The sequence below is a fragment of the Pseudophryne corroboree genome, chromosome 2 (assembly GCF_028390025.1).
Source record: "Pseudophryne corroboree isolate aPseCor3 chromosome 2, aPseCor3.hap2, whole genome shotgun sequence".
In the NCBI taxonomy this organism is placed as follows: Eukaryota; Metazoa; Chordata; class Amphibia; order Anura; family Myobatrachidae; genus Pseudophryne; species Pseudophryne corroboree.
In genome coordinates this window covers 100,590,677-100,615,748 of record NC_086445.1, presented here as the reverse complement: position 1 = coordinate 100,615,748, position 25,072 = coordinate 100,590,677, and the positions used below count along the sequence as shown (strand labels likewise).

Sequence of the window (25,072 nt, the reverse complement as noted above, 5' to 3'; positions counted from 1 at the left end):
TATATATGTGTAGATATATGTATGTATATATATATATATATATATATATATACATGTACATATACATACAATTACACACACACACACAGACACACAAATTTTACGGATCCAGCATATACTGGGTCACCTCAGTCCGCACCCCCGTGATTGGCTCCGCCCAGTTCTGGAAACCCCCCCAATGCAAATCCTGCGTTTGCCACTGTTGATGATTACATCAGCAGTATATGTTTTGGGATTTGTCTAATTTACTCTGTGATCTGTCTGTTGGCATTCAGTCACATTAACTGTTGTTACTTGTTGTGGAGTTTATTGAGGAAATTCGCACAAGACCCATTCCACCTCTATAATTATTTTATAAAGATCTCTAAATTCATTTAATATCTTATAAATATTATGAAGTATTAAGAGCTGCCGTTTATCACTTCGTATTCAATAGTTTTATCTTTTTTTACATTGTTAATAATTAAGTTAATATGTTGATCTTAAATGTGTATGTCTGGTATGTTTTCATTCAAACAAAAGCTCAATAGTCTTGCACCATGGAAGTGCCCCATGTGATTGTCCAGTTCAATACGTATCCGGACTCTGGGACGACACCCATTGGTCGACAGTGAATAGGACGATACTAGAAATAGGTCGACATGACCATTATGTCGACACGCAAAAAAGGTCGACATGAGTTTTCTCATTTTTTTTTTTTTTTACTTTTTCATACTTAACGAGCCACGTGGACTACGATTGGGAACGGTAACCTGTGCCGAGAGCAGCAGTAGCAGAGCGAGACACGTTGCCCGAAGTTCGCTCGCCATGCGAGGGGACACGGTGCACTAATTGGGATTCCCGGTCACTTTACGAAGAAAACGACACCAAAAAACATTAAAAACTCATGTCGACCTTTTTCCATGTCAACCTTTTTTTCATGTCGACCTTGTTCATGTCGACTTAATGGCTGTGTTGACCTATTTCTAGTGTCGACCTAGCCACTGTCGACCTAATGGGTGTCAACCCTGAGTCCCATACCCGTTCAATATGTCTGCTGTGTGTAAATACTAGTTTCTGTCATGATTAATGATCAGACTAAACAGACTATATATTGCTTTTACAGGGCTATGTTTGAAGTAAACATGAAAGAAAGAGGTGGTGGAAGCGTCACCATTAGCAATTTATCAGCAAAAGCCGTGAAAGCATTCCTGGATTACGCCTACACGGGCAGAGCACAGATTACAGATGGGAACGTCGATATGCTTTTTCAGATGTCCTCATTTCTCCAGGTGCCGCTACTTGCAAAGGCATGTAGCGATTTCTTAATAAAAACAATCAATACAAATAACTGTTTGCAACTGTTATCAATATCGGACAGCTATGGTTCCATCCGTCTGTTTGACCGTGCCTTACAGTTTGCGCTGCAGCACTTTACGCTGCTAACACAAACTACTGACTTCTTGGAACTGAATGTTGGAGTACTAGAGAAATGTCTGCAGGACAACAACTTAAATGTCCCAGAAGAAGAGTTTGTGCTGATGGCCGTCCTTGCCTGGACTAAGCACTCTCTGGACGAGCGAGAGAGGTTTTTTAATCAGTTGATAAGTCAAGTTAGATTACATCAGTTATCACAGCCCACACTGCAAAATCTGCTGGTCTCTGAGGAGCAATTATTGAAAAGCGCAAACTGCTTGTCCAAAATCAGTTCTGCCATGGAATGCATTGAACACTCTGGTGGGCTATTTCCCAATGCTCGAATTTCCACAACGGAAAAATACATCATTGTCCACAAAACCGCAGAGGGTGGAGATACCCAGTTCACGTTTTGCTACAGTATCAAGAATGATAAATGGTTAGAGCTTCCGCAGGTACATATTGTTGACCTTCCAGGTTCTAGCTTCTCCAGCTATGGAGAAAAGGTATTTATAACAGGAGGATGTACAGGTAACTGTTGTCGAGCAGTTAGACTTCACATTGCTGAGTCCCACCATGAGGCCACTGATCAAACGTGGTGCTATTGTCCTGTAAGTAATAATTATTTTCTAGTACCAGCCATGACAAAGCCTAGAACTATGCACGCGTCCGTGGTGGCCCTCAGCCAATTGTTTGTGATTGGTGGCAAAACCAAAGGATCACAAGACATTCGGAGTCTTCTAGATGTCGAGGCTTATAACCCTCTGACCAGAGACTGGAAGTCAGTTGGTCGGTTGCCCAGAGGAATATACTACCCAGAAGCCAGTGCATGCAAGTCCACCATTTATGTACTTGGATCTGAAGTAGAGATCACTGATGCTTTTAACCCTTCCCTTGACTGTTTTTTTAAGTATAACGCAGAGACAGACCAGTGGTGTGAGCTTGTAGCAGAGTTTGGACAATTTTTCCATGCTACCTTGATCAAAGCAGTACCCGTGAACAACACGCTGTATATCTGTGACCTTTCAACCTACAAAGTTTACAGCTTCTGTCCGGAGACATGTGTGTGGAAGGGGGAGGGGTCTTTTGAGTGTGCGGGATTTAATGCTGGGGCAGTGGGTATTGAAGATAAAATTTATATCTTGGGTGGTGATTATGCCCCTGATGAAATTACGGATGAAGTACAAGTCTACCACAGCAACAGGTCAGAGTGGGAGGAGGTCTCGCCAATGCCGCGGCCTTTGACTGAATTCTACTGTGAAGTCATTCAGTTCAATAAGTTTAGGGATCCATGGGGTATAAGCAACCTGTAATCTTTTCAGATCATAATTTAACATTAAGGCTATGTTCACCTGGGTACGCTCAATAAGTTACAGCTGCTTTCCATTCATCGTACAGTGAATGGCCATCAAATGGAGGGTGACACAGTTTATTGGCATATATACTGAAAGAAGACAGAGTATGAAGTGCAGAAAAACTAGTGTATGATATGTTCTGGGTCCATCGTGTGTTTTTTTGTTCCATATGTGAGGACTCTCCATTCACCACAGGGATCCCTGCTTTGTTTCCACTGACGTGACTGAAATGCTTGCGTGTATGATTTCATTGTCGCTATATGCTGTACCCTCTTGGTTGTTTCGCTCGCTCATACAGAGCCGAGGCAGCCATTTTTTCTGGACAATGGACCCTATTCAGTAAGGATTGCAAATTCTTCTTTTTAGCAGAATGTGCAATCCTTAGTCTCGCACGCTGTGGGCCACCCATCGCAGGGCAAGGCCACCCAGCATGCTAACCACCGTGCCCCCCCCCCACCCTGCGGCCACAAACTTAATGCGATCACGGCGCAATTAGTGCGCGGTCACTTTTTGCTCGGAGCGGCTGTGTTTGATGTCACGCAGCCACCCTGATCACGCCCACGCTACGCCCCCTGTTTGGATTCTACCGCCCACCGTTTCCCTGTTGCCGTCCTGCGAACGCCACTGCCTGATTGACAGGTAGAGGCATTCGCATTTACTGTGGGTGACCTGCAGTAAATGCAGGCGCATGCGCCTGCCAGGCGAAAGCAAAAATTCCGGTTGGATCGCAATTTGCGATCCAACCTGAATTAGGCCCTATGACCGCTCTTTATGAAAACGTAACCTGTCAATTCACTAAGGGCCACAGAGTTCAGCAACGTACACTGGGAGAGATGTATCAAATCTTTAAGAGCAATGAAATGGAGAAGTTGACTATAATTAGCTTTCTAAATGTAATTTCATACACTGTACTAGATATCTAACACTTACAAGCTGATTGGTTGCTTTGGGCAACTTATCCATTTTATCTCTTTCCAAGGCTTGAAACATCTCCCCTACTGCGTGGCCATAAGAATGGTCTGTCAGTTTAATAGTAGGAACCACTTAAATCAATGAGGCATTCAGAAGACTACAACATACTGTATATATTAGTTAATTGATAAGTAAACAGTGGCTGTATAATTGAGATACGGCTATATAAAAGAAATAGCAACAGCTATTCTCCACCCAAACTGTGGATTTTAACATTAAATGAGTAAAGGGCCGTTATGTGACCTCACAAAAATCAGCACTAATACAATGGTAGGATATTCCATAGGCGGCACCACACGCACTACTAAGCGGTAAAAAAATCCATTGGATGCAGACACCTTTGAAACGCTAATAGGCAAAAGTTTCTTTGGGGAGGTATGTATTGTAGCGGCACGGAGCGTGCCGCTATAACACTTCCTGCTTCATCTTGTTACCAATGCGAAGCAGAAAGAGACATCAACAAGATGTAAGAACATCTTCTCTGCTGAAGCAGGGCAGTAAAAACTCCCCTCTCCTGCGATGCCCGTCTCAGCATACAGCGCATCAGGTTAGTGCTGACGCGCTGTGTCTCCCTGACCAGCCGGCTGTTCTGCGCATGCGCTTGATCTCATTACTCACACAAGATCACACATGCAGCCCGGAGTCGTCACCTGCCGCAGCCTGGGACAGCTGTGTCCCTGCTATGGAGATAGGGCATCGCCATCTGCTGCTGTCGATATACAGTAGATAGCTGCAGGTGTCGGAACGGTCAGCTCTTACATTGCACCCACATATTAGCGTGCTATCTTTCAGCACCCCTGTCATACAGCTACTGTCACGCATGTAGGGGAAGCTGTATCGGCAGGCGTAACATGTCTTATGCCGATTCCCCCCTTTAACGACCTTTCATACATTTACCTCTTTGTCCTTCTTGATTATGAACACATCCTTTTTATTCTTTATCACTAAAAGAAGTTATCGCACCCTCCGTATGTTCAACATTCAGACACCCGAAATGCACTCAAAGCAAATTATTTGCTATTATTGCATGCAATAAATCTGTATAAGGAAATTATAGCAGACGCTCTAAGGATAAAATATTTCATATACCACCCATAAAAAATAATATATATAAACATATTTTAGTAAGATTTTATATTTTACATGACAATATTCATGTGCATATTATGGTCGATCATTACGGCAGTGTATTGTTATTTTTGTTTTAAAATACTTTTGTAGTTTTTACGTTTCAGAAAATTGCGCCCTCAGGAGGCGGTTTAGAGCAATGTGCGCACCGTGCTGTCGCAAACATCGGGCAGTAGCGCTCCATTATCAAGATCTTCGCTCAGTTTTCGTTGCACCCCATAGTGGTAACTTCCATTGTCTAGCTTCCCTAGTAGCCACATCCTGGTGGGTTTTTTTTCTTTTTGTGTAAATCTGCACCTAAATGCTGTCAGTCAATAACCTTACTACATTTATTAAAGGGAAAAACTTGGGCTTCTCTATTTGCACACGTATCTATAGTATTCAAAAGTGCATTCCCAGATTTGTGTTTTGGAACTACTTTATAGAAGCAGGGCCTGATTTGTACCGATCTGCGGTCACTCTTCCGTACGCCCATTGCATTCTTTTCTACATTACTTTTAGAATCAGCCAAAGTATGCAGCAAATTTGTCTGTTTTTACCCAGTTTTGTTCTATTACTGTTGTTCTAATTGTAAAGCGCAACGGAATATGCTGCGCTATATAAGAAACTGTTAATAAATAAATAAAATTTGTACACCTGAAAGTGGGTTCCCATCAGCAGACGCAATGGTCATCATTAGTACTGTATGTGGGCTTGCACCAGCCCCTTGCAAGGTGCAAATGATCCATCAAAAAGAGTCATCCTATCTATATCCGAATGCTCCAATCGCATCATCGCACATAAAAGATAAAAGTTGGAATACCCGCCCACAACGTCTCAATGACACTCCCACAAAATGGGACAGAAAGTGTGGTCCGTCAACAGGTCAAGCTGTTCACAGTAGTGATCTCTGTCAGTGGAAGTCTGATCTAATTTCCTTTTTTATTGGCATTTTCATTATATGAAATCCGCAAGATCCGTCCATATCAGCGGATATGTCCGACTCAGAATCAGGCCCTCAATCTGCGCCTAGCTTTAAGAGGGCAGCTGGAAGTGAATACGGTGAGAAGAGGAAAAACTTCTGCTTTAGGGAGGTCCTCTTCCTCAATTTCCAAATCCGTGTCTCTCGCAAGATACTGTCCACTTTACCACAAAATTTGTCTTATAGTAATCAGGAGCAGTGGTCGAAGTGGAATTTTTGAAGTGGGGGTATGCAAAAAGGAAAGGGTTAGTGCGCGCCAAAGGTGCGTGTCAAAAAATAGGGGCATGGCTTCATGAGGAAGGGGCGTGGCCACATAATAGAACCAATTCACATTACACCGCATAGTAGTGTCTGTCAGTCACATTACACCACACAGTAGTACCCCTTGTACACATTACACCAGGTAGAGCCCCCTATACAACACAGGAAATACAAAAACACAGGGGGAAAAAATGATTTATGCCCTTTGCATTATTTGTCCTATTTGCTCCTTATAGTAATGCCCCTTACACATTATGCCACATACAGTAATGCCCATTACACATTATGCCACACACTGTAATGCCCATTACACATTATTCTACACACCGTAATACCCATTACACATTATGCCACACATTACGCCATACACTGTAATGCCCATTACACATTATGCCACATACAGTTATGCCCCTGACACCATTTTATGCTCCACACACAATAATGTCCCTTACTAATTATGCTCACAGTAAGGCCTCTAATTATTTTTAAATTACCTGCTCGTTCCCAAGGGTTTCATGCTCATTGCCAGGGGTCTCATGCTCATTGCCAAGGGTTTCATTCCCTGTGTTCCATGCTCTTTGCCAGTGGTTTCATGCTCATTGCCATTGGTTTCATGCCCTGGGTTCCATGCTTGTTGCCATCAGTTTCATGCTCGTTTCCAGGGGTCTCATGCTCATTGCCAAGGGTTTCATGCCCTGGTTTTTATATTTTTATATTATTTTTTGAGTTAGTTTATTGCTGCGGTTGAACCATTAAGCAGGACAAGCGCTCTCCGTACACACATTTCTGTTTCTCTGCACAGTCATTATCTGAGCTGGAAGCTGTCTCTCCATGCGGGAAATTAACATATTTCTTACAGGGTTAGTTCTCCCCACAGCAGTTGCAAAGGGTTTTGCCGCCCCTTGCAAGGCCACCTGCCCTATCAACATGACAAGGATGTAGCTAACAGACTGGAGAGTCCTCAGGGCGGCTGCGGGAAAGAGTGCTGCGGGGCTCTGGCTAGCATGCGCGTGGAGGACGGGGAGAGGGGGAAGCACCGGAAGCAGGGCAGAGAGGAGGAAGCGGTGGGAGCTGCACGCTGGGATCACGGCTTCTGGTGCGGCTACGGTGGCGGGAGGACGGACCCACTGCGGCCCAAGTGTGCCGCACACACATACCCTCCAACATTTTACACATAAAAATCGGTACAAATTAGGAATTGGGGCGTGGCCACAGGTAAAGGGGGCGTGGTCACACCCCTTTTCATATACTTTCAATGGAAGTTTGTAGAGCCAAAAATCGGTACAGACCATAAAAAAAGGTACTGTACCTGTTAAAAAGGTACAGTTGGAGAGTATGCACACAGGGGGACCGGGCTAGCCGGCTCCCTGAGCAGTACTGAGTGCTGAGGTCTGGGAGCTTTGCTCCCAGTTCCCCAGCGCCACAAGTAGGCAGAGCAGCCGCTACAGACAGAGCTTGTCTGCTCGGCTGGGGACCAGGAGTATGTCGGCCCTTTTGGTGCCCAGGGCAAAAAAATAGGGTCGTGGCTTCGTGGAGAAGGGGCATGGTCAGTTATGCCCCCTGTAGCTGTGCCCACAGTAGTATTGCCCCCAGTACTGTGCCCCCTGTAGAGTTGTGCCCCCAGTAGTATTGCTTCCAGTACTGTGCCCCCTGTAGAGTTGTTCCCCCTAGTTGCGCCGCTTACACAAAAAAAAATCAAAATAAATTAAAACTCACATTCCCTGCTACTGCATCACGACCGCTGCTGTCCTCCGTCTCCGGCCGCCGGCGTCGCTCCTCGGATCTATCGGAGAGACATCATGATGTCTCTCCCATAGCACCGCATAGACACTAGAGGTCAATTATGACCTCTAGCGTCTATGTGCCGCTCCCACAATGCAGTGCAGTGCGCGATTACTTAATCGCGCACATCACCGCATCTACACAGCACCGGGCGGCAACAGTAGCGGATCTTGCCCTCCGGACGGCGGCGGCGCCCTCCGGTAGGCAGCACCCCGGGCAAAAATCCTGCTTGTTATTATATAAATCAAAGGACAAAAGGTTGAAAGCGCTGTCCACAATAAAAGAGTTTTTATTTAGTTAAAAAATTATAAAATCACTAGTTCACATATAATCACTAATCAATACTGATCTAAAGGTTAAACATCAAAGCATATTGCGGACCATAACTATTTTTCAGTGGTACCTATTAATGAAACAGTTTAAACACAGTGGATACACTTGCATTAAATTGACACACTCTATTCCAAGTGAAACAATTGTATCAGATGTTATATATTACTCCACTCAGTGTTTTTTCCTTTTGGTAATTATCTCCTTTGAACAGCCTCCTAAAAAATAGAAGTATTGGAAGGATTTAAATGTTCACAGTCCCAGACATACCTGGAGAGATATGATCACCTTAAATCTGAATTAATTGCACAGAATATTTATATATATATCTCCTCCCGCTGGGACAATAATCCATCCAAAAGTACAGATTTGAAGCACGCAATATCAGAATTATAAGAAATACAGTTGCCACTTTTCGTTATACAGTCTCTTAATTGGAGGCTACTGAAACTGAATTAATAGACAGTTCTGACGGGCGTCCCCGTCTGGTGATGAGAATTAAATAAATACAGTAGAGCTCCTGTTAGATGATATGCATGCTCCACAGTTCATTCATAGATTCTTATTCAGTGAATGGAGGCCGCATAAACGGCTAGTCTCATCCCTGTTAGGCTCGGCTACTGCTCCCGCCGGGCATCCGTCGGTATCATAGGCAGCCCACAGCTGCTTCACTTGCACCAAAGATCTCACGGCCCGCCTCTCCCAAGACAGTGCCACAGAATGCTTGTGATGATGCAGCCTGTCGGACTAGTTAGCTCCGGTGGAATCCGTCAGCGACTGCGCGCTGTTTTCACAGTTCCCGAGGCTTTACCAGGTGCCTTGCCGACAAGGGGGAACTCATGAGCTGTTTTCACGATTAGGTCCACACACGCAAGGAGCACTCTTGACGCGTTTCTCAGCCGTATGTCTATGGCTGTTTCCTCAGAAGAATGCACTCCCCTTCCTATTCACTGCTTTTATCCTCAGTGGGGTATCAATCAACATCTTAATAGGGTCCTTATGTTCATTAACCCTTTCACTTTCAGATTCCATTCTTAAACCTATAGTTGTTAATAGCAACCTTAAAGTATTGATCCTAAAAACCTACACAGTAATTAAACATCTTTAATATCAAACTATATAGGAACTGTTTTATCACACAGCTGACACACACTATAAGACATCCTCTACATCACAAAAAAATTAAAATAAATTAAATTAAATGAAAAACCAACTCAATTAAAATAGATGTTTTCCACTTGGATCGACCATCCAGTATTTTATATCTATTCATAACCCATATTATCATGAGCAGGCTATATGAAATTAGACATCAAGGTTATACAATATATCAAAGTTATAAAATACAGTCAGACTATGAATCAGACCCTAGTTCACAGTACACCCATATTTGACGTTGATAGTTAACCAATTACTAATATCCCAAAAACAAAAAACAGCCCGTAGCAAGATCCGCTGCTGTATGCCATACCGTTGTATACCGCCCCACTCTGAGCAGTGATCAGGAGAGTAAGATATTAAGGGACACTACTTGTTACATATCAGTTTTGTGTGCTTAGATTTTATATTTACATGCTAGGTGGTGATCGGTTTTCTATCACTTTTGTACAGCTAGGGGGTATATTTACTAAGCTCCCGATTTTGGCCGATTTATTTATTTATTTTTTCAAAGTGTCATCTCGGGAATTTACTAAACAGAAATCTCGGCAGTGATGAGGGCATTCGTATTTGTTTTGATGGCAGAGATCACAAAAACGATTGAATACACCATCGGTCAAACACGCCTGTTTAGGTATACAACTCGGTAATTTACTAAGAATTCGTATTCACAATCACTGCCGGCAATAGACAAACACTGCCGGTAAATGTTACAATTCGTAAAAAAAAAGCAGTTTTCAAATAGACCTTCAGTGAGATCCGTGCATGCTTATCAGTGGGAAGGGGTGTGAGTGGGTTAAAAAATCGGAAAAAAAAATTGCGTAACCAGCCTCAGGCTCTTTGAGCCGGTACTGGTTGAAAAAATACAGGGGAAAAAATGACTGGGGTCCCCCCATATTTAATCAACCAGCACCGGGCTCTGCGTCCGGTTCTGGTTCAAAAGATACGGGGGACAAAAGACGTAGGGGTCCCCCGTATTTTTTAAACCAGCACCGGGCTCCACTAGCCAGAGAGATAATGCCACAGCCAGGGGACACTTTTATTTAGGTCCCTGCAGCCGTGGCATTACCCCCCCCCAACTAGTCACCCCTGGCCGGGGTACCCTGGAGGAGTGAAGACCCCTTAAATCAAGGGGTCCCCCCCTCCAGCCACCCAAGGGCCAGGGATGAAGCCCGAGGCTGTCTCCCCCATCCGTGGGCGGTGGATGGGAGACTGATAGCCATTGTGTAAAATTAAAGAATATTGTTTTGTTTTTTTGTAGAAGAAATACAAGTCCCAGCAAGCCTTCCCGCAAGCTAGTACTTGGAGGACCATAAGTACCAGCATGCAGGAAAATAATGGGCCCACTGGTACCTGTAGTGCTACTACAAAAATATACCCCCAAAAACCCACAACACACACACCGTGACAGTACAACTTTAATTGACATACATGCACACTTACACACACACATACTTACCTATGTTGACACGGAGCACCTCTGTCCTCTTGTCCAGTAGAATACACGGAGTACCTGAAAATAAAAATTACACTTACAATCTGGTGTAGATCTGTCCTCTTCTTTCACTTTGTAATCCACGTACTTGTTGAAAATAAAAAAACGAAGAACCCGGTCCACGCTACTAAAGGGGTTCCATGTTTACACATGGAACCCCTTTCCCCAACTGGCGGGACCCCCAGTGACTTCTGTCAGTAAAGGTCCCGCCAGCCAATCAGCGAGCGCCACGTCATGGCACTCTCCTGATTGGGTGTGCGCTCCTGCACTGTCAATCAGGAGGAGCGCACTGGTTACAATGTAGCTTAGCGGCGCTCCATTGTAACCAATGATGGGAACTTTGCGGTTAATATTTCACTACTGCACGGCGGACATTTTGGCTGTGAATTTTACCACGGCTGTAGTGCATGATGCGGGACTCCGGAGACGTAAGTAATAAAACTGCTTTGTTGCACTCTCCCCCACCGCCAGCATTCTAAACAACGGGATCCCGGCATCGGTATGGTGAACGGCGGTATCCCAACCGCCGGTCACCCATGCCCAAACCATGAGGAGGCTATAATACAGCTGCATTTTATACTTCGTACAGGGCGGATATATTATAATTAACAATTAAAATATCTGTCAGGATATGGGCCATTTATAATATACATACAGTTTCTGTAAACATTGGGTGGGGGCCCATTCAGAATTTTGCTATGGGGCCCATAGCCCATAGCATCTGGCTATATTATAAAGGACCTTTACTCAATATGAGTTTGTGGATACTCACTAAAAAAACAGAAATAATAACAGTAAAAGGAACAGAGCTTTTTACTAGCACAGTGCCATTTATTGTTATTCCTATAATTAATGGCTGAATATAAGGATTTATGTTATTCATGTGGGTTATGGGCTGTGGGCATCACCAGTGATGGAACTTCTGGTAGCCGCAGCTGTTACCAACTGTAGGTTAACATGTAATTTGTTGTGAACATAGGGGGTAATTCCAAGTTGATCGCAGCAGGAATTTTTTTTAGCAATTGGGCAAAACCATGTGCATTGCAGGGGAGGCAGATATAACATTTGCAGAGAGAGTTAGATTTGGGTGTGGTGTGTTCAATCTGCAATCTAAATTGCAGTGTAAAAATAAAGCAGCCAGTATTTACCCTGCACAGAAACAAAACAACCCACCCAAATCTAACTCTTTCTGCACATGTTATATCTGCCTCCCCTGCAGTGCACATGGTTTTGCCCAATTGCTAAAAAATTTCCTGCTGCGATCAACTTGGAATTACCCCCATACTTCTAGGGGTGACATTTTCCTTTATTTACCTTGAGGGCCATCACCTCCTCTGCGTTGTGCATCCCCCCAGAATAACAAAAACGGGCAGTGGCTCGCAGGCGGGGCCATGTCCCCTTTTTCGGGGGCGACTAGAAAATTGTGCAGTACATTGTATTATGGGGGTAATTCCAAGTTGATTGCAGCAGGAAATTTTTTAGCAGTTGGGCAAAACCATGTGCACTGCAGGGGAGGCAGATATAACATTTGCAGAGAGAGTTAGATTTGGGTGTGGTGTGTTCAATCTGCAATCTAATTTGCAGTGTAAAAATAAAGCAGCCAGTATTTACCCTGCACAGAAACAAATTAACCCACCCAAATCTAACTCTCTCTGCACATGTTATATCTGCCTCCCCTGCAGTGCACATGGTTTTGTCCAACTGCTAACAAAATTCCTGCTGCGATCAACTTGGATTACCCCCAATGTTCACTGGGATGTTGTCAGCACTAGGGTTAATGGTCTTCTAACCTCTCCAACATTTGCTTATGGCCATGCCTCAGTGGGGCCACTTTCAGAAATGTTTCCACTTTAAATTCCCAATCTGCCACTGGCTGTCAGTCATTGGACAGTTGCCGTCTCCAGCGCTCGTTTGTCTTATTCAGTGTGTTGTGCGTGTGACGTCATATGCACAGAGAGAGGAGCCAGCCCGGGATGCACCCAGATGAGAGAAAAGACTGAAGAGGGCGGGGTACATGTTCAGTGTTTGCCTGCGCCTGCCTGTGCCCAGTGTCTGCAGTGTGATTTTAATTACACTAGTACCACTACCATCTGCCATCTACAATTGGGACATACACTGACTGGGCAGGAGCCTGTCTGCCTGATAAAATTGGGAGGGGGCACACACTGAAGAATGTTTGAGGAAGTGGGGCCCCAAATTGATGTCTTGCTTAGGGCCCCATGAGTTCTAAATCCACCTCTGGTATTAGGTAATAATAAATTTGGTGGCTTCATTATTTCAATTATATAAATCAAGTTGAACAGAAATACTTGACATTGTATTAGTCAGTCAACAATGTTAGCTGATATGGCGAAAATATGCTGGTTGTGCGTTTTTGACAGATTTTTGAATACATAGGGCAGGCCTGGCCAACCTGTGGCTCTCCAGATGTAGTGAAACTGTGGCAAGGCATGATGGGACTTGTAGTTTTACAACAGCTGGAGAGCCACAGGTTGGCCAGGCCTGACATAGGGGTATATTCAATAAGAGTCTGGTCCATTCTGACATGCAGTTGTCGGCATGGACCCGACAACCCCTATTCAAAGAGCGGCCAAATCCGACTGTCATATTTGTCCGTTCCCGGTTTCCTGACCTGCTGCTGCTGTCAGCGCTGCGGGTGCGCTGACAGGTATCCGGACTCCAGGTCGACACCAAAAAGGTCGACACACCTTAGGTCGCCACCATTTGGTCGACACACCTTAGGCCGACATGGACAAAAGGTCGACATGGAAAAAGGTCGAATTAGTTTTTCACAATTTTTTTCATTTTTTTTTTTTACTTTTCATACTTTACGATCCACGTGGACTATGATTGGGAACGGTAACTTCTGCCGAGCACAGTGGTAGCGGAGCGAGGCACCTTGCCCTTAGCATGGCGAGCCATGCGAGGGGACGCAGTGCACTAATTGGGGTTCCCGGTCACTCTACGAAGAAAATGACACAAAAAAACATAAAAAACTCACGTCGACCTTTTTCCATGTCGACCTTGCTCACGTCAACCTTTTGTCCATGTTGACCTAAGGTGTGTCGACCAATTGATGTTGACCTAGGGTGTGTTGATCTTTCTGGTGTCGACCTGGAATCCCAGACCCGTGCTGACAGCAGCATCATGGGAAGCTGTCAGCGGCGCCGTGGGGGAGGGGGGAGCTGTCAGTGGCGCTGTGGGTGTGAGGGGAGCTGTCAGTGGCGCGGGGGGTGGGGAGATGTCTGCGGCGGTGGGGGGAGCAGCGGAGGAGATGGAGCGGATGGAGGGAGGAGAGGAGGAGATGGGGGGAGCAGCGGCTACAGCAGCGTAACTGGAGGCTCACGGCAGCGTCCACCCAGCTCCAGCAAGCGGGACCTCGCTTGTTGGAGCCGGGTGGACGCTGCCGCTGGGTTCCTGCTCTCCCTGCTGCTCCCCCTCCCTCTCCTGTTCTCAGCTCCCTCATCTCAATCCGACTTTTTTTAAAGTCGGATTGAGATTGTCGGAAACGGGGCTAACACCTGTCGGGTTTGGCCCCGCTTCCGACAATGCACGCTGATCGGCGGCTGAAGCCGCCAATCAGCGTGCACTGCGACAGCATTCCGACAAATCGAGTTTCCCGACTTGTCGGAAAAAATGGGGCCGTAATGAATAGGTCGGAACCCCTTCCGACCTAAAACTGTCGGAAGCTGCCATCTTTCCGACAAGACGTCAGCTTCCGACAGTTATTGAATATACGAAGCTGAAATTGTTATCCTGCACCAGATACTTGATATTTGATATCCAATATAAATCATTTAGTGAAAACCAGCTACTATTAATCCAAGGGACAATACGATGCGGTCATAAACAAGGCTGGAGATGCTCCTGGAATTATGAGAAACTCACATACATAAATGTTATGGGGACTAGCCCCGAAGAAAATTCATTTTTGGAGCACTCTTTTGATATAAGTGATGGTATATTATAGAAAGAAGTGATGAATAATATTAAAACTTAATTTTTATTTCTTACCTGTCTACTATACATAAAACAGAAAGGAGAACGATCAAAGTATGTACAACAAAACACTGAAGTGATTATCACTTATATTCAGTGAATTTCGCTGTCTCCCTTTATGTCAACAATTATTTACTTTTTTTACTTTTTTAAAAAATAAGAGCAATGTAGTTCTTGATGCTCACAATACATGCTTAGCATATGTCTTTACATCTTATGGGGCAAGTGATTGGTGGCTTAATACACCCGGGTCTAAAATTGTCACCTGGCACAGCCACTCATGGGGATCCTGTCCACGTGGGTTAATCTTGGCACACAAATCACTTATTTCAAAAGAGTGCTCCAAAAAGGAATTTTCTTCGGGGCTAGTCCCCATACCATTTATGTATGTGAGTTATTGAATATACCCCTTAGTCATAATTTGGAAACAGCATGAAATATTGAAAAAAAGTTGTTGTTTTTTTTCTCTAGCCTACATACTGTATATACTCTCCATATACCAAATTTGCACAAAATCTGAGCAGGTGAGGTAAAATTTTAACAAAAAGTATGTTGCGTTGACACGGAATGACCCACCCCCCTTACTAGCCACACCTAACACCCCTCCTTCCTTGTCAGGTAGGCTTAGCACGGGTTCCAATGTATAGATAGTTAAAAGATAGACAGTCATTAGTTCAACCGCATGTCGTTGACAGTCAAAAAGTTGACACTTTTTTTAGGGTTTTTTCATGCTTTTACAACTTTTATTATCAATGTCACAAACTATTACCTTTAGTAACATTGTGGCAAGTGAAACGAGCCACTAAGCCCGAAGCTTGGCGAGCAAACCGAGCCAGCAAGGGGACGCATTTCAACAAATTTGGGTAAAACATGTTTAAAAACACAAAATACAATTTTTTTTGTGTCGACCTTTTGAACCTGTGGACCATATGGCAATCTTTTAACTGTCTAACTTCTAAACCACACCCACCCTCCATACTGGGCACACCTATTATCAAGGGCATAGCTACCATAGGTGCAGGCAGTGCAGCTGCTATGGGGCCCAGAGCTGAGAGGGGCCCACCTTCCCTGTCACAGTTACATGTGTTATATAAATTTTTGCTATTGGATGGTCCTTTCAAACTTTTTCCTTGAGGCCTGCAATATATCTAAGTATACCCCTGGACCTGCTTATTGCATACCTCCCAACATGACCCTCTCCCGGAGGGACAAAATACTCTACTTCTGGACTTTTTTTCTAATTTGTGATTGCCAGCACCTGTTTTGGACAGGTGAATGGATAAGAAAGGTGTTTCGGCACATGTGATGCAATCATAAATTACAGTAAGAAGGAACTCCAGGAGCAGAGCATTCTGTCCCTCCTGGAGAGGGTCATGTTGGGAGGTATGTTATTGTAGTGTGGTATAAAATGAACTGGAGGGCATTTTAATGTTATATAATATGAACCGGGGCACTGTAATGAGGCACAATATGAACTATATACATAATTTGAATTGGGGGTACTGTGTGGCATAATGTGTACTGGCCAGTGACGTGCGGTTGGGTGAGGCAGGTGAGGCAGAGCCTTTCCTGTCATACTAACGTTTGTGCCACAGTTTTGGCTGTTTAAAGTATATGAAAAATACAAAGAGTATGTTTGAAATTGAAACATGTTATTTGCATATTGCATTATTCTAATAATTTTTATAGCCAAAACTCGGGAGTAAAAAGTCTATGGCAGGTGAGGCAGCCTAACTTTTACGCTCATCTCTGATTAAGCGATTTCCAGGAGTTTATACTGCTGCACCAGTGTATAATGCCCAGATGCACCCTTTGACTCATATATTGCTTGTAAATCTAGTTCTGGTGCTAGCCAGTGGCTCATGAGCCATTTAGCTCACCGCACGTCCCTGGTACTGGCAGCTCTGAAATGAGACATAGGGTGAACTTAAGCACTACTGCGATTCATAAAATAAACTAGGGCACTACTATGGGGCATAACATTAAATAAGGCTCTACTATGGTTCAGAAAATGAGCTGGGCACTATATGTAAAGTTCTGGCTATGCCCCTGGGTATCAGCCTCTATTTCTGCACCAGATAATGGGATCATTACCACCCAAAACTTTGCACCTAACTATGCTTTTCTTTGAATATTTCCAGGTCATGATGTTTGATGAGCTTTGTGTTGTCAGCTACACCATCTGATACAATATGGGGATCCTGCCTTTACTGAATGTGTCATTGCTCATGTTTGATGTAACTATTATGCCAGCATTGTCACAACTGAGGGTTTAGGCTGACAGGAGGAAGCCTCAGTTGTAGGGGATGAAATGAAATTAAACTTGGGAGGTTTAATCAGACCCCTGGACATGTAAGTGTAGAAGGATTACCCGAAGGTGTGACCATGACAACCAGGTTAAAAGTCAATAAGAGTTTTATTAACAGACTCCGTGTAGAAACAACAGTGGCCCTCATTCCGAGTTGTTCGCTCGGTATTTTTCATCGCATCGCAGTGAAAATCCGCTTAGTACGCATGCGCAATGTTCGCACTGCGACTGCGCCAAGTAACTTTACTATGAAGAAAGTAATTTTACTCACGGCTTTTTCTTCGCTCCGGCGATCGTAATGTGATTGACAGGAAATGGGTGTTACTGGGCGGAAACACGGCGTTTCAGGGGCGTGTGGCTGAAAACGCTACCGTTTCCGGAAAAAACGCAGGAGTGGCCGGGGAAACGGTGGGAGTGCCTGGGCGAACGCTGGGTGTGTTTGTGACGTCAACCAGGAACGACAAGCACTGAAATGATCGCACAGGCAGAGTAAGTCTGAAGCTACTCTGAAACTGCTAAGTAGTTAGTAATCGCAATATTGCGAATACATCGGTCGCAATTTTAAGAAGCTAAGATTCACTCCCAGTAGGCGGCGGCTTAGCGTGTGTAACTCTGCTAAATTCGCCTTGCGACCGATCAACTCGGAATGAGGGCCAGTATTCACAGTTGATAAAAGCAAATGGCAAATAATACAGTTCCTGGATCACTTATAACCATGGAAGGTATCACAGAGCACTGGTAGGTTAAGGAATAGGTGTTAAAGTCCTTTGATGGAATAACCTTACCAGGCCTGGCTGTAGTAGTGATGATAGCCGAGGAACACGCCAGTAGCGGTGTAGATGTAGTTGGTAACTTGAACAGACTGTTGTTGATACTGGATGGAACCAGCCAGGTGGTAGAGACACGGAGTGGATGCTGAAATGGAATCAGCCAGGTAGTGAGGACACGGAGTGGATGCTGAATGGAATCAGCCAGGTGGTGAAGAAACGGAACCAGTCAGGTGATGAAGACACTGAGTGGATGCTGGATGGAACCAGTCAGGTGATGAAGACACGGAGTGGATGCTGGATGGAACCAGTCAGGTGATGAAGACTGTAAGATGCTAGGGAGCGTGGAAACAGAGGAGTTGAAAAGGAGTTACCGGTGGTAGTGGATACTGCTGGTAAGTAGGGATCCGCTAGAATAACACCGGCACTCTGAAGAAACTGGATACTGCTGGAAGCTGACCGCTGGAAGCAGATGGGTTAATAGCTGGAAGCTGGAATAGCCACGGAGGGCTGCAGAGTCAGGCTGCACAGCAGGATGGAAGGCAGGTGCGGGTCTCGTAGTGGCTGCTGGAGACAGGAGCTGGAACCTGGAGAAACAACCACAGGAGAGAGAGACTGGAACAAGGTTTGACATTCAAAGCACTGACCATTTCCTGGTTCAGGCACAGGATACTTATAACTGCTGCAGGGCAGGCATTGGCTAGCCAATCATGCAGAGTCACAGTGCAGCAGATTGGTGGAGATTGAGCATGTGACTGGAGCAAACATGGCTGCGCCCATGTTAGTACTGGAGGGAAAGTTGGTTTGGAAAACCATGTGGAAACATAGCAGCAATGGCGGCGCCGGCCGCGGAGGACAGGAGACGCCAAACTGACAACTGCACACTGAGACACATGGATGACAGCGGAGGCCACGGCAGGCATGGGGCACCACTCTGACAACCTGCATACTGGAACACAGGAGCGGCGGCGGAGGCCGCGGAGGCCGCGGAGGACGGGAGACGCCATGCTAGATTCAAACATGGTGCCGCTGTGACAGCGTCTCAGAGTGACAGGAGGGATATGCAGAATGTGGACATCAGTAACACAGATGAGATCCGGCCCTGGGACGCTGAGCAAGCCTCAGAAGGCATCTAAAAGGCAAGTAATGGCGTCCAGATACCCGGATCGTGACAGCACCCCCCCCCCCCTTTAGGAGTGGCCCCAGGACACTTCTTCGGCTTTTGAGGAAACTTAGAGTGGAAATTCCGGACCAAGGCAGGAGCATGGACATCTGACGCATTGGTCCATGAGCGTTCTTCAGGACCATAGCCCTTCCAGTCAATAAGATACTGCAATTGACCGTAACGGAAAGGTGAGTCCAGAATCTTGGCCACTTCATACTCAACTCCCCGTTGAGTTTGGACTTTCGGAGCTGGAGGAAGTGCAGAATGAAATCGATTCAGGATCAGCGGTTTCAACAGGGAAACATGGAATGTCCTGGGTATCTTCAGGAAGAGAGGTAACTGGAGTTTGTAGGCAACAGGATTGATGACTTGTTCAATTTTGAAAGGACCGATGTAACGAGGTGCAAACTTCATGCTGGGGACTCTCAACCTCAAATTCTTTGTGGACAACCACACACGATCACCCACCTTGAGAGCAGGAACCGCTCTACGCTTTCTATCAGCAAACTTCTTGTACCTGAACGAGGCTTTGAGCAGAGCCGCTCGCACACTCTTCCAGTTGTTAGAAAACTGACGCAAGGTGACATCCACTGCTGGAACAGAAGTTGCTGGAAGCGGTTGGAATTCTGGAACTTTAGGGTGGAATCCATAGTTGATGAAGAATGGTGTTGAAGAAGATGAGGAATGGTATTGATTGTTGTGGCTGAACTCAGCCCAAGGAAGGAGTTGAACCCAGTCATCTTGAGAGGAAGACACATAAATGCGGAGGAAGGCCTCCAAGTCCTGATTCACCCTCTCGGTTTGACCATTGGTCTGAGGATGATAAGCTGTAGAAAACTTTAACTTGACTTGGAGGGCTTGACATAAACTTCGCCAAAACTTGGCTACAAATTGTACACCACGATCAGAGATGATCTCTTCAGGAAGACCGTGGAGTCGGAAGATCTCTTGAATAAACACTTGAGCCAGCTTGGAAGCTGATGGAAGACCGGTGAGAGGTATGAAATGTGCCATCTTGGTGAACCGGTCAACTACCACCCAGATGGTATTAAACTTGTTGCACATAGGCAGGTCTGTAACGAAGTCCATCGACAAATGGGTCCACGGTCGACGGGGAACAGATAATGGAACCAGTTGCCCAGCAGGCGACTGGCGGGAGACTGTTATGCACACCAGTGCCAGCAGGAATGTACTGGTGTCTGAATGGAGAGGGATGCAAAACAAATGAACTCACAGACAGACTGGGGAATATGACATTACATACACAGAAGGTGATAGGGTAACAAAATAAACACAAAGTGAACAGAGAAGCCCAAAGGCTAAGAAACTGGGTGTCTCCCTAGTATTAGGAATGCTCAGATGGAAAGAAGCGAGATGTTGTGATTTAATATGTAGAGAACCCGAAATGCTGTTGCTAAGGGCAACAGAAAACCCTAAAGGGTTACCAACGGGTGTGGCAGTAAACTCCTTGGTCAGAGATGGAATAATAGACACAAGGAGAGTCTCCACAATCCTAGTCCTCACTTGCAGTGCACTGGTTCAGCTTACTGCCACTAAACTGACACCTGAACACCTTGCACAGTGAGAAAGGATTTTGGCAGGCAAGTCTGAGAATACAGCCGCAAACTTGCTAGGTTCACAGAGTAGCAAAAGAACCCCAGCAGGTTAAACGACTGACTCCAGTCTTACTGCTAGGTCTGGATTGGCAGAGTGTAATACCAAATCCCAAGGCCTATTTGCAGTAAGCAACAAACAAATACAAAGTTTACACAGTACTAGCTAGCTTTCAGGAACTGACTAACCAACAAAGATTCAGCAGCATCTGCCTAACCTGAGAAGAGGGTTTATATAGCAGGTGCTGTCCACGCCCCACTCAGACCTCACAGACTGTGAGCACCAAAACCAGCACCGGATCCCCTGCCGTGCACAGAGCCTGTAACCACTGCACAGCAAAACACCCGAACCGGAGTATCAGCTACGCTCAGGTTACTCCGCTAGCACTTGTCTCCCGGTTGCCATGACGACGTGGCAGCACAGAGCAGGAGACCCTAACAGAGACTTTGTGTTGGGCACACTTTGGGCAAGAGGCAATAAACTCCATGACGTCCTTCTTCAGAGTTGGCCACCAATAGGACCTAGAGATAAACTCAAGGGTTTTCTGGATGACTGTATGTCCGGCAAAACGGGAAGCATGGGCCCAATGCATGAGCTTCTTCCTTAACACCGGTTTTACAAAACTTTTCCCTGGTGGAGGCGTAGAGTCCATCCCTACCGTGGAGAATGCCAACGGATTAATAATAGGATGCTTGTCCGAAGACTCTGACTCATTTTCTTGCTCCTATGAGCGGGAAAGGGCATCGGCCTTGCGATTCTGAGAACCCGGACAAAACTGGAGTTTAAAGTCGAACCTGGAAAAGAAAAGTGCCCATCTGGCTTGACGAGGGTTAAGACATTGTGCGCTTTTCAGATATAAAAGATTTTTGTGGTCGGTAAGTATAGTGACTTAATGGGAAGCTCCCTCTAACAGATATCTCCATTCTTCCAGAGCGAGCTTGATGGCTAGCAACTCCTGGTCGCCAAAGGCATAGTTGCGCTCAGCTGCGAAGAACTTCCGGGAGAAGAAACTGCAAGGATGTAGATGACCATCTTTAGCCCTTTGGGATAACACCGCTCCTACTCCAACGGAGGAGGCATCTACCTCAAGGATGAAAGGAGAGTCGATGTCGGGCTGTTTCAGAACTGGTGCAGAGATGAAGCGTTGCTTTAATAGATAAAAAGCTTGCGTAGCTTCTTCAGACCACTTGGACGGGGAAGCAAGCACCCTTCTTGGTAAAAGCAGTGATAGGCGCCACAATGGTGGAAAAGTCTCGTATAAACTTTCTGTAGTAATTGGCGAACCCTAAGAACCTCTGGACCCCTTTGAGGGTTAGGGGAATCGGACAATTCTGGATTGCTTGTAGTTTCTCAGGATCCATCTCTAGTCCGGAACCGGACACAATGTAACCTAGAAACGGAATGGATTTGACTTCAAAAACACATTTCTCTAATTTGCAATAGAGATGATTGATACGGAGACGGGACAGAACCTCCTTTACCCAGAAGCGATGTTCCTCTAGATTATTGCCAAAGATAAGGATATCATCTAGATAAACCACGACATGGCGGTACAGGATGTCCCTGAAGATTTCATTTATGAAATGCTGGAAAACAGCTTGAGCGTTGCTCAATCCGAAGGGCATGATGAGGTACTCATAGTGTCCATCTCGGGTGTTAAAGGCGGTCTTCCACTCGTCACCCTCACGGATCCGGATGAGATTGTAGGCACCCCTCAAATCCAACTTTGTAAAGATGGTAGCTCCGCTGACTCTATCGAAGAACTCTGTAATCAGGGGTAAAGGATAACGGTTCTTAACGGTAATGTCGTTCAAACCTCTGTAATCGATGCACGGCCGCAGGCCACAGTCTTTCTTTTTAACGAAAAAGAAGCCTGCGCCAGCTGGAGAAGAGGAAGGTCGAATAAAATCCTTCGCCAGGTTCTCTTTGATGTACTCCTCCATGGAATGCGTCTCTGGAAGGGACAACGGATAAGTTCGGCCTCGAGGTGGAACCTTCCCTGGGATGAGATCAATTGGACAGTCCCATTCTCTATGAGGAGGAAGGATATCAGCGGAGGCTTTACTGAACACATCTGTGTAATCTTGATATGGAGGAGGTGGAACATCAGACGACCTGGGGGAAGAAGAACAAACAGGAAGTACTTTGGACAAACAGGTCTCAGCACAGGAGGGACCCCATGCTAGTATCTGCGTAGTCGTCCAGTCAATCGATGGATTATGAAGACGGAGCCATGGAAGGCCCAAAACCACTGGATGTGTGGCTCTTGGAATCACTAGAAAGGAAATAAATTCTGAATGAAGAACTCCTACTCTCAGACGAACTGGTAGAGTCCTTAAAGAAATAACTGCATCAAAAATCTTACTGCCATCCACGGCAGTCAAGGAAATAGACGTAGGAAGTCTCTCGGTGGGTAGGGACCACCGTTTAACATAAGCCTTCGGTTATGAAATTCCCAGCTGCTCCGGAATCAAGGAGGGCAATGACGTTCCTATAACGTTGAGCAATTTGAAGCGAGACTGGGAGATTACAATCATGAGGAGATGGAGAGGAGATCATTACTCCTAGCCGGCCCTCTCCTTGGCGAGCTAGGATTTGGAGTTTCCCGGATGTTTGGGACAAGCATTGATAGCGTGAGACGGAGCTGCAGAGTAGAGACAGAGAGACTCAGAGAGACGTCTTCGGCGCTCAGCGGGAGATAGACGGGAACGGCCAATTTGCATGGGCTCATCCTTGGGTGGAGACGGTTGATGAGGAGGAGGAGCAGAAGACTTTGGAATAGATGATCTTCCTCGCTCAGTTGCTCTTTCTCTAAAACGAAGATCAACCTTTGTGCATAGTGAAATTAGCTCATCCAACTTAGAAGGCAAGTCTCTGGTAGCTTATTCATCCTTGATGCGTTCTGATAAGCCATGCCAGAATGCAGCTTACAGGGCCTCGTCGTTCCATGCCAGTTCGGATGCCAGGTTTTTGAACTGTATAAGATACTGTCCCACAGTACGTGTTCCCTGGCGTAAACGGAGAATCTCAGATGAAGCAGAGGTTACCCGGCCTGGCTCGTCGAAGATGCGCCTGAATGTAGCTATAAAATCAGTATAGAAAGACAACAGGGTATCAGACTTCTCCCATAAAGGTGATGCCCAGTCAAGGGCTGAGCCACAGAGAAGGGAAATAATATAGGCAATTTTAGTACGGTCACTGGGGAAATTGCCAGGTTGTAGCTCAAAATGGATTTCACATTGGTTGAGAAATCCCCTGCAGAATCTTGGAGATCCGTCAAATTTTGCTGGTGTTGGAAGATGAAGACGTGGAGTAGAAATGGGTAAGGTGGGTGAGGTTACAGGTGGTGTCACTGGTGGATGCACCGGACGTGCCAGGTCCACGGAGGGTCGTTTGAATCCCATCCAGTCGGGTAGAGAGATCCTGGAGACAGCGGATGATGTGGCCTTGTGCAGCCTCCTGATGTTCGAGTCTGGCTGCCAGTTCTTGCATCGGCCTAACCGCTTGATCCTGGTCTCCGACTGGATTCATAGGGTCAGTGCTTACTGTCACAACTGAGGGTTTAGGCTGACAGGAGGAAGCCTCAGTTGTAGGGGGTGAAATGAAATGAAACTTGGGAGGTTTAATCAGACCCCTGGACATGTAAGTGTAGAAGGATTACCCGAAGGTGTGACCATGACAACCAGGTTAAAAGTCAATAAGAGTTTTATTAACAGACTCCGTGTAGAAACAACAGTATTCACAGTTGATAAAAGCAAATGGCAAATAATACAGTTCCTGGATCACTTATAACCATGGAAGGTATCACAGAGCACTGGTAGGTTAAGGAATAGGTGTTAAAGTCCTTTGATGGAATAACCTTACCAGGCCTGGCTGTAGTAGTGAAGATAGCCGAGGAACACGCCAGTAGAGGTGTAGATGTAGTTGGTAACTTGAACAGACTGTTGTTGATACTGGATGGAACAAGCCAGGTGGTAGAGACACGGAGTGGATGCTGAAATGGAATCAGCCAGGTAGTGAGGACACGGAGTGGATGCTGAATGGAATCAGCCAGGTGGTGAAGAAACGGAGTGGATGCTGGATGGAACCAGTCAGGTGATGAAGACACGGAGTGGATGCTGGATGGAACCAGTCAGGTGATGAAGACACGGAGTGGATGCTGGATGGAACCAGTCAGGTGATGAAGACTGTAAGATGCTAGGGAGCGTGGAAACAGAGGAGTTGAAAAGGAGTTACCGGTGGTAGTGGATACTGCTGGTAAGTAGGGATCCGCTGGAATAACACCGGCACTTTGAAGAAACTGGATACTGCTGGAAGCTGACCGCTGGAAGCAGATGGGTTAATAGCTGGAAGCTGGAATAGCCACGGAGGTCTGCAGAGTC

At 45.7% G+C, this 25,072-nt stretch overlaps 1 protein-coding gene across 2 annotated transcripts in view; it reads left to right on the top strand.

Moving 5' to 3' along the window:
* The window catches only part of KBTBD3 (kelch repeat and BTB domain containing 3), a 108,845-nt gene extending 103,347 nt beyond the window's left edge, over positions 1 to 5,498 (top strand). For both annotated transcript variants that reach the window (XM_063951562.1, XM_063951563.1), the window contains exon 4: positions 1,106 to 5,498. In XM_063951562.1, the coding sequence (XP_063807632.1) occupies positions 1,106 to 2,708 (1,603 nt within the window). In that variant the 3' untranslated portion in view covers positions 2,709 to 5,498. The remainder of the gene's footprint in view (positions 1 to 1,105) is intronic.
* Positions 5,499 to 25,072: the final 19,574 nt, after the last annotated feature.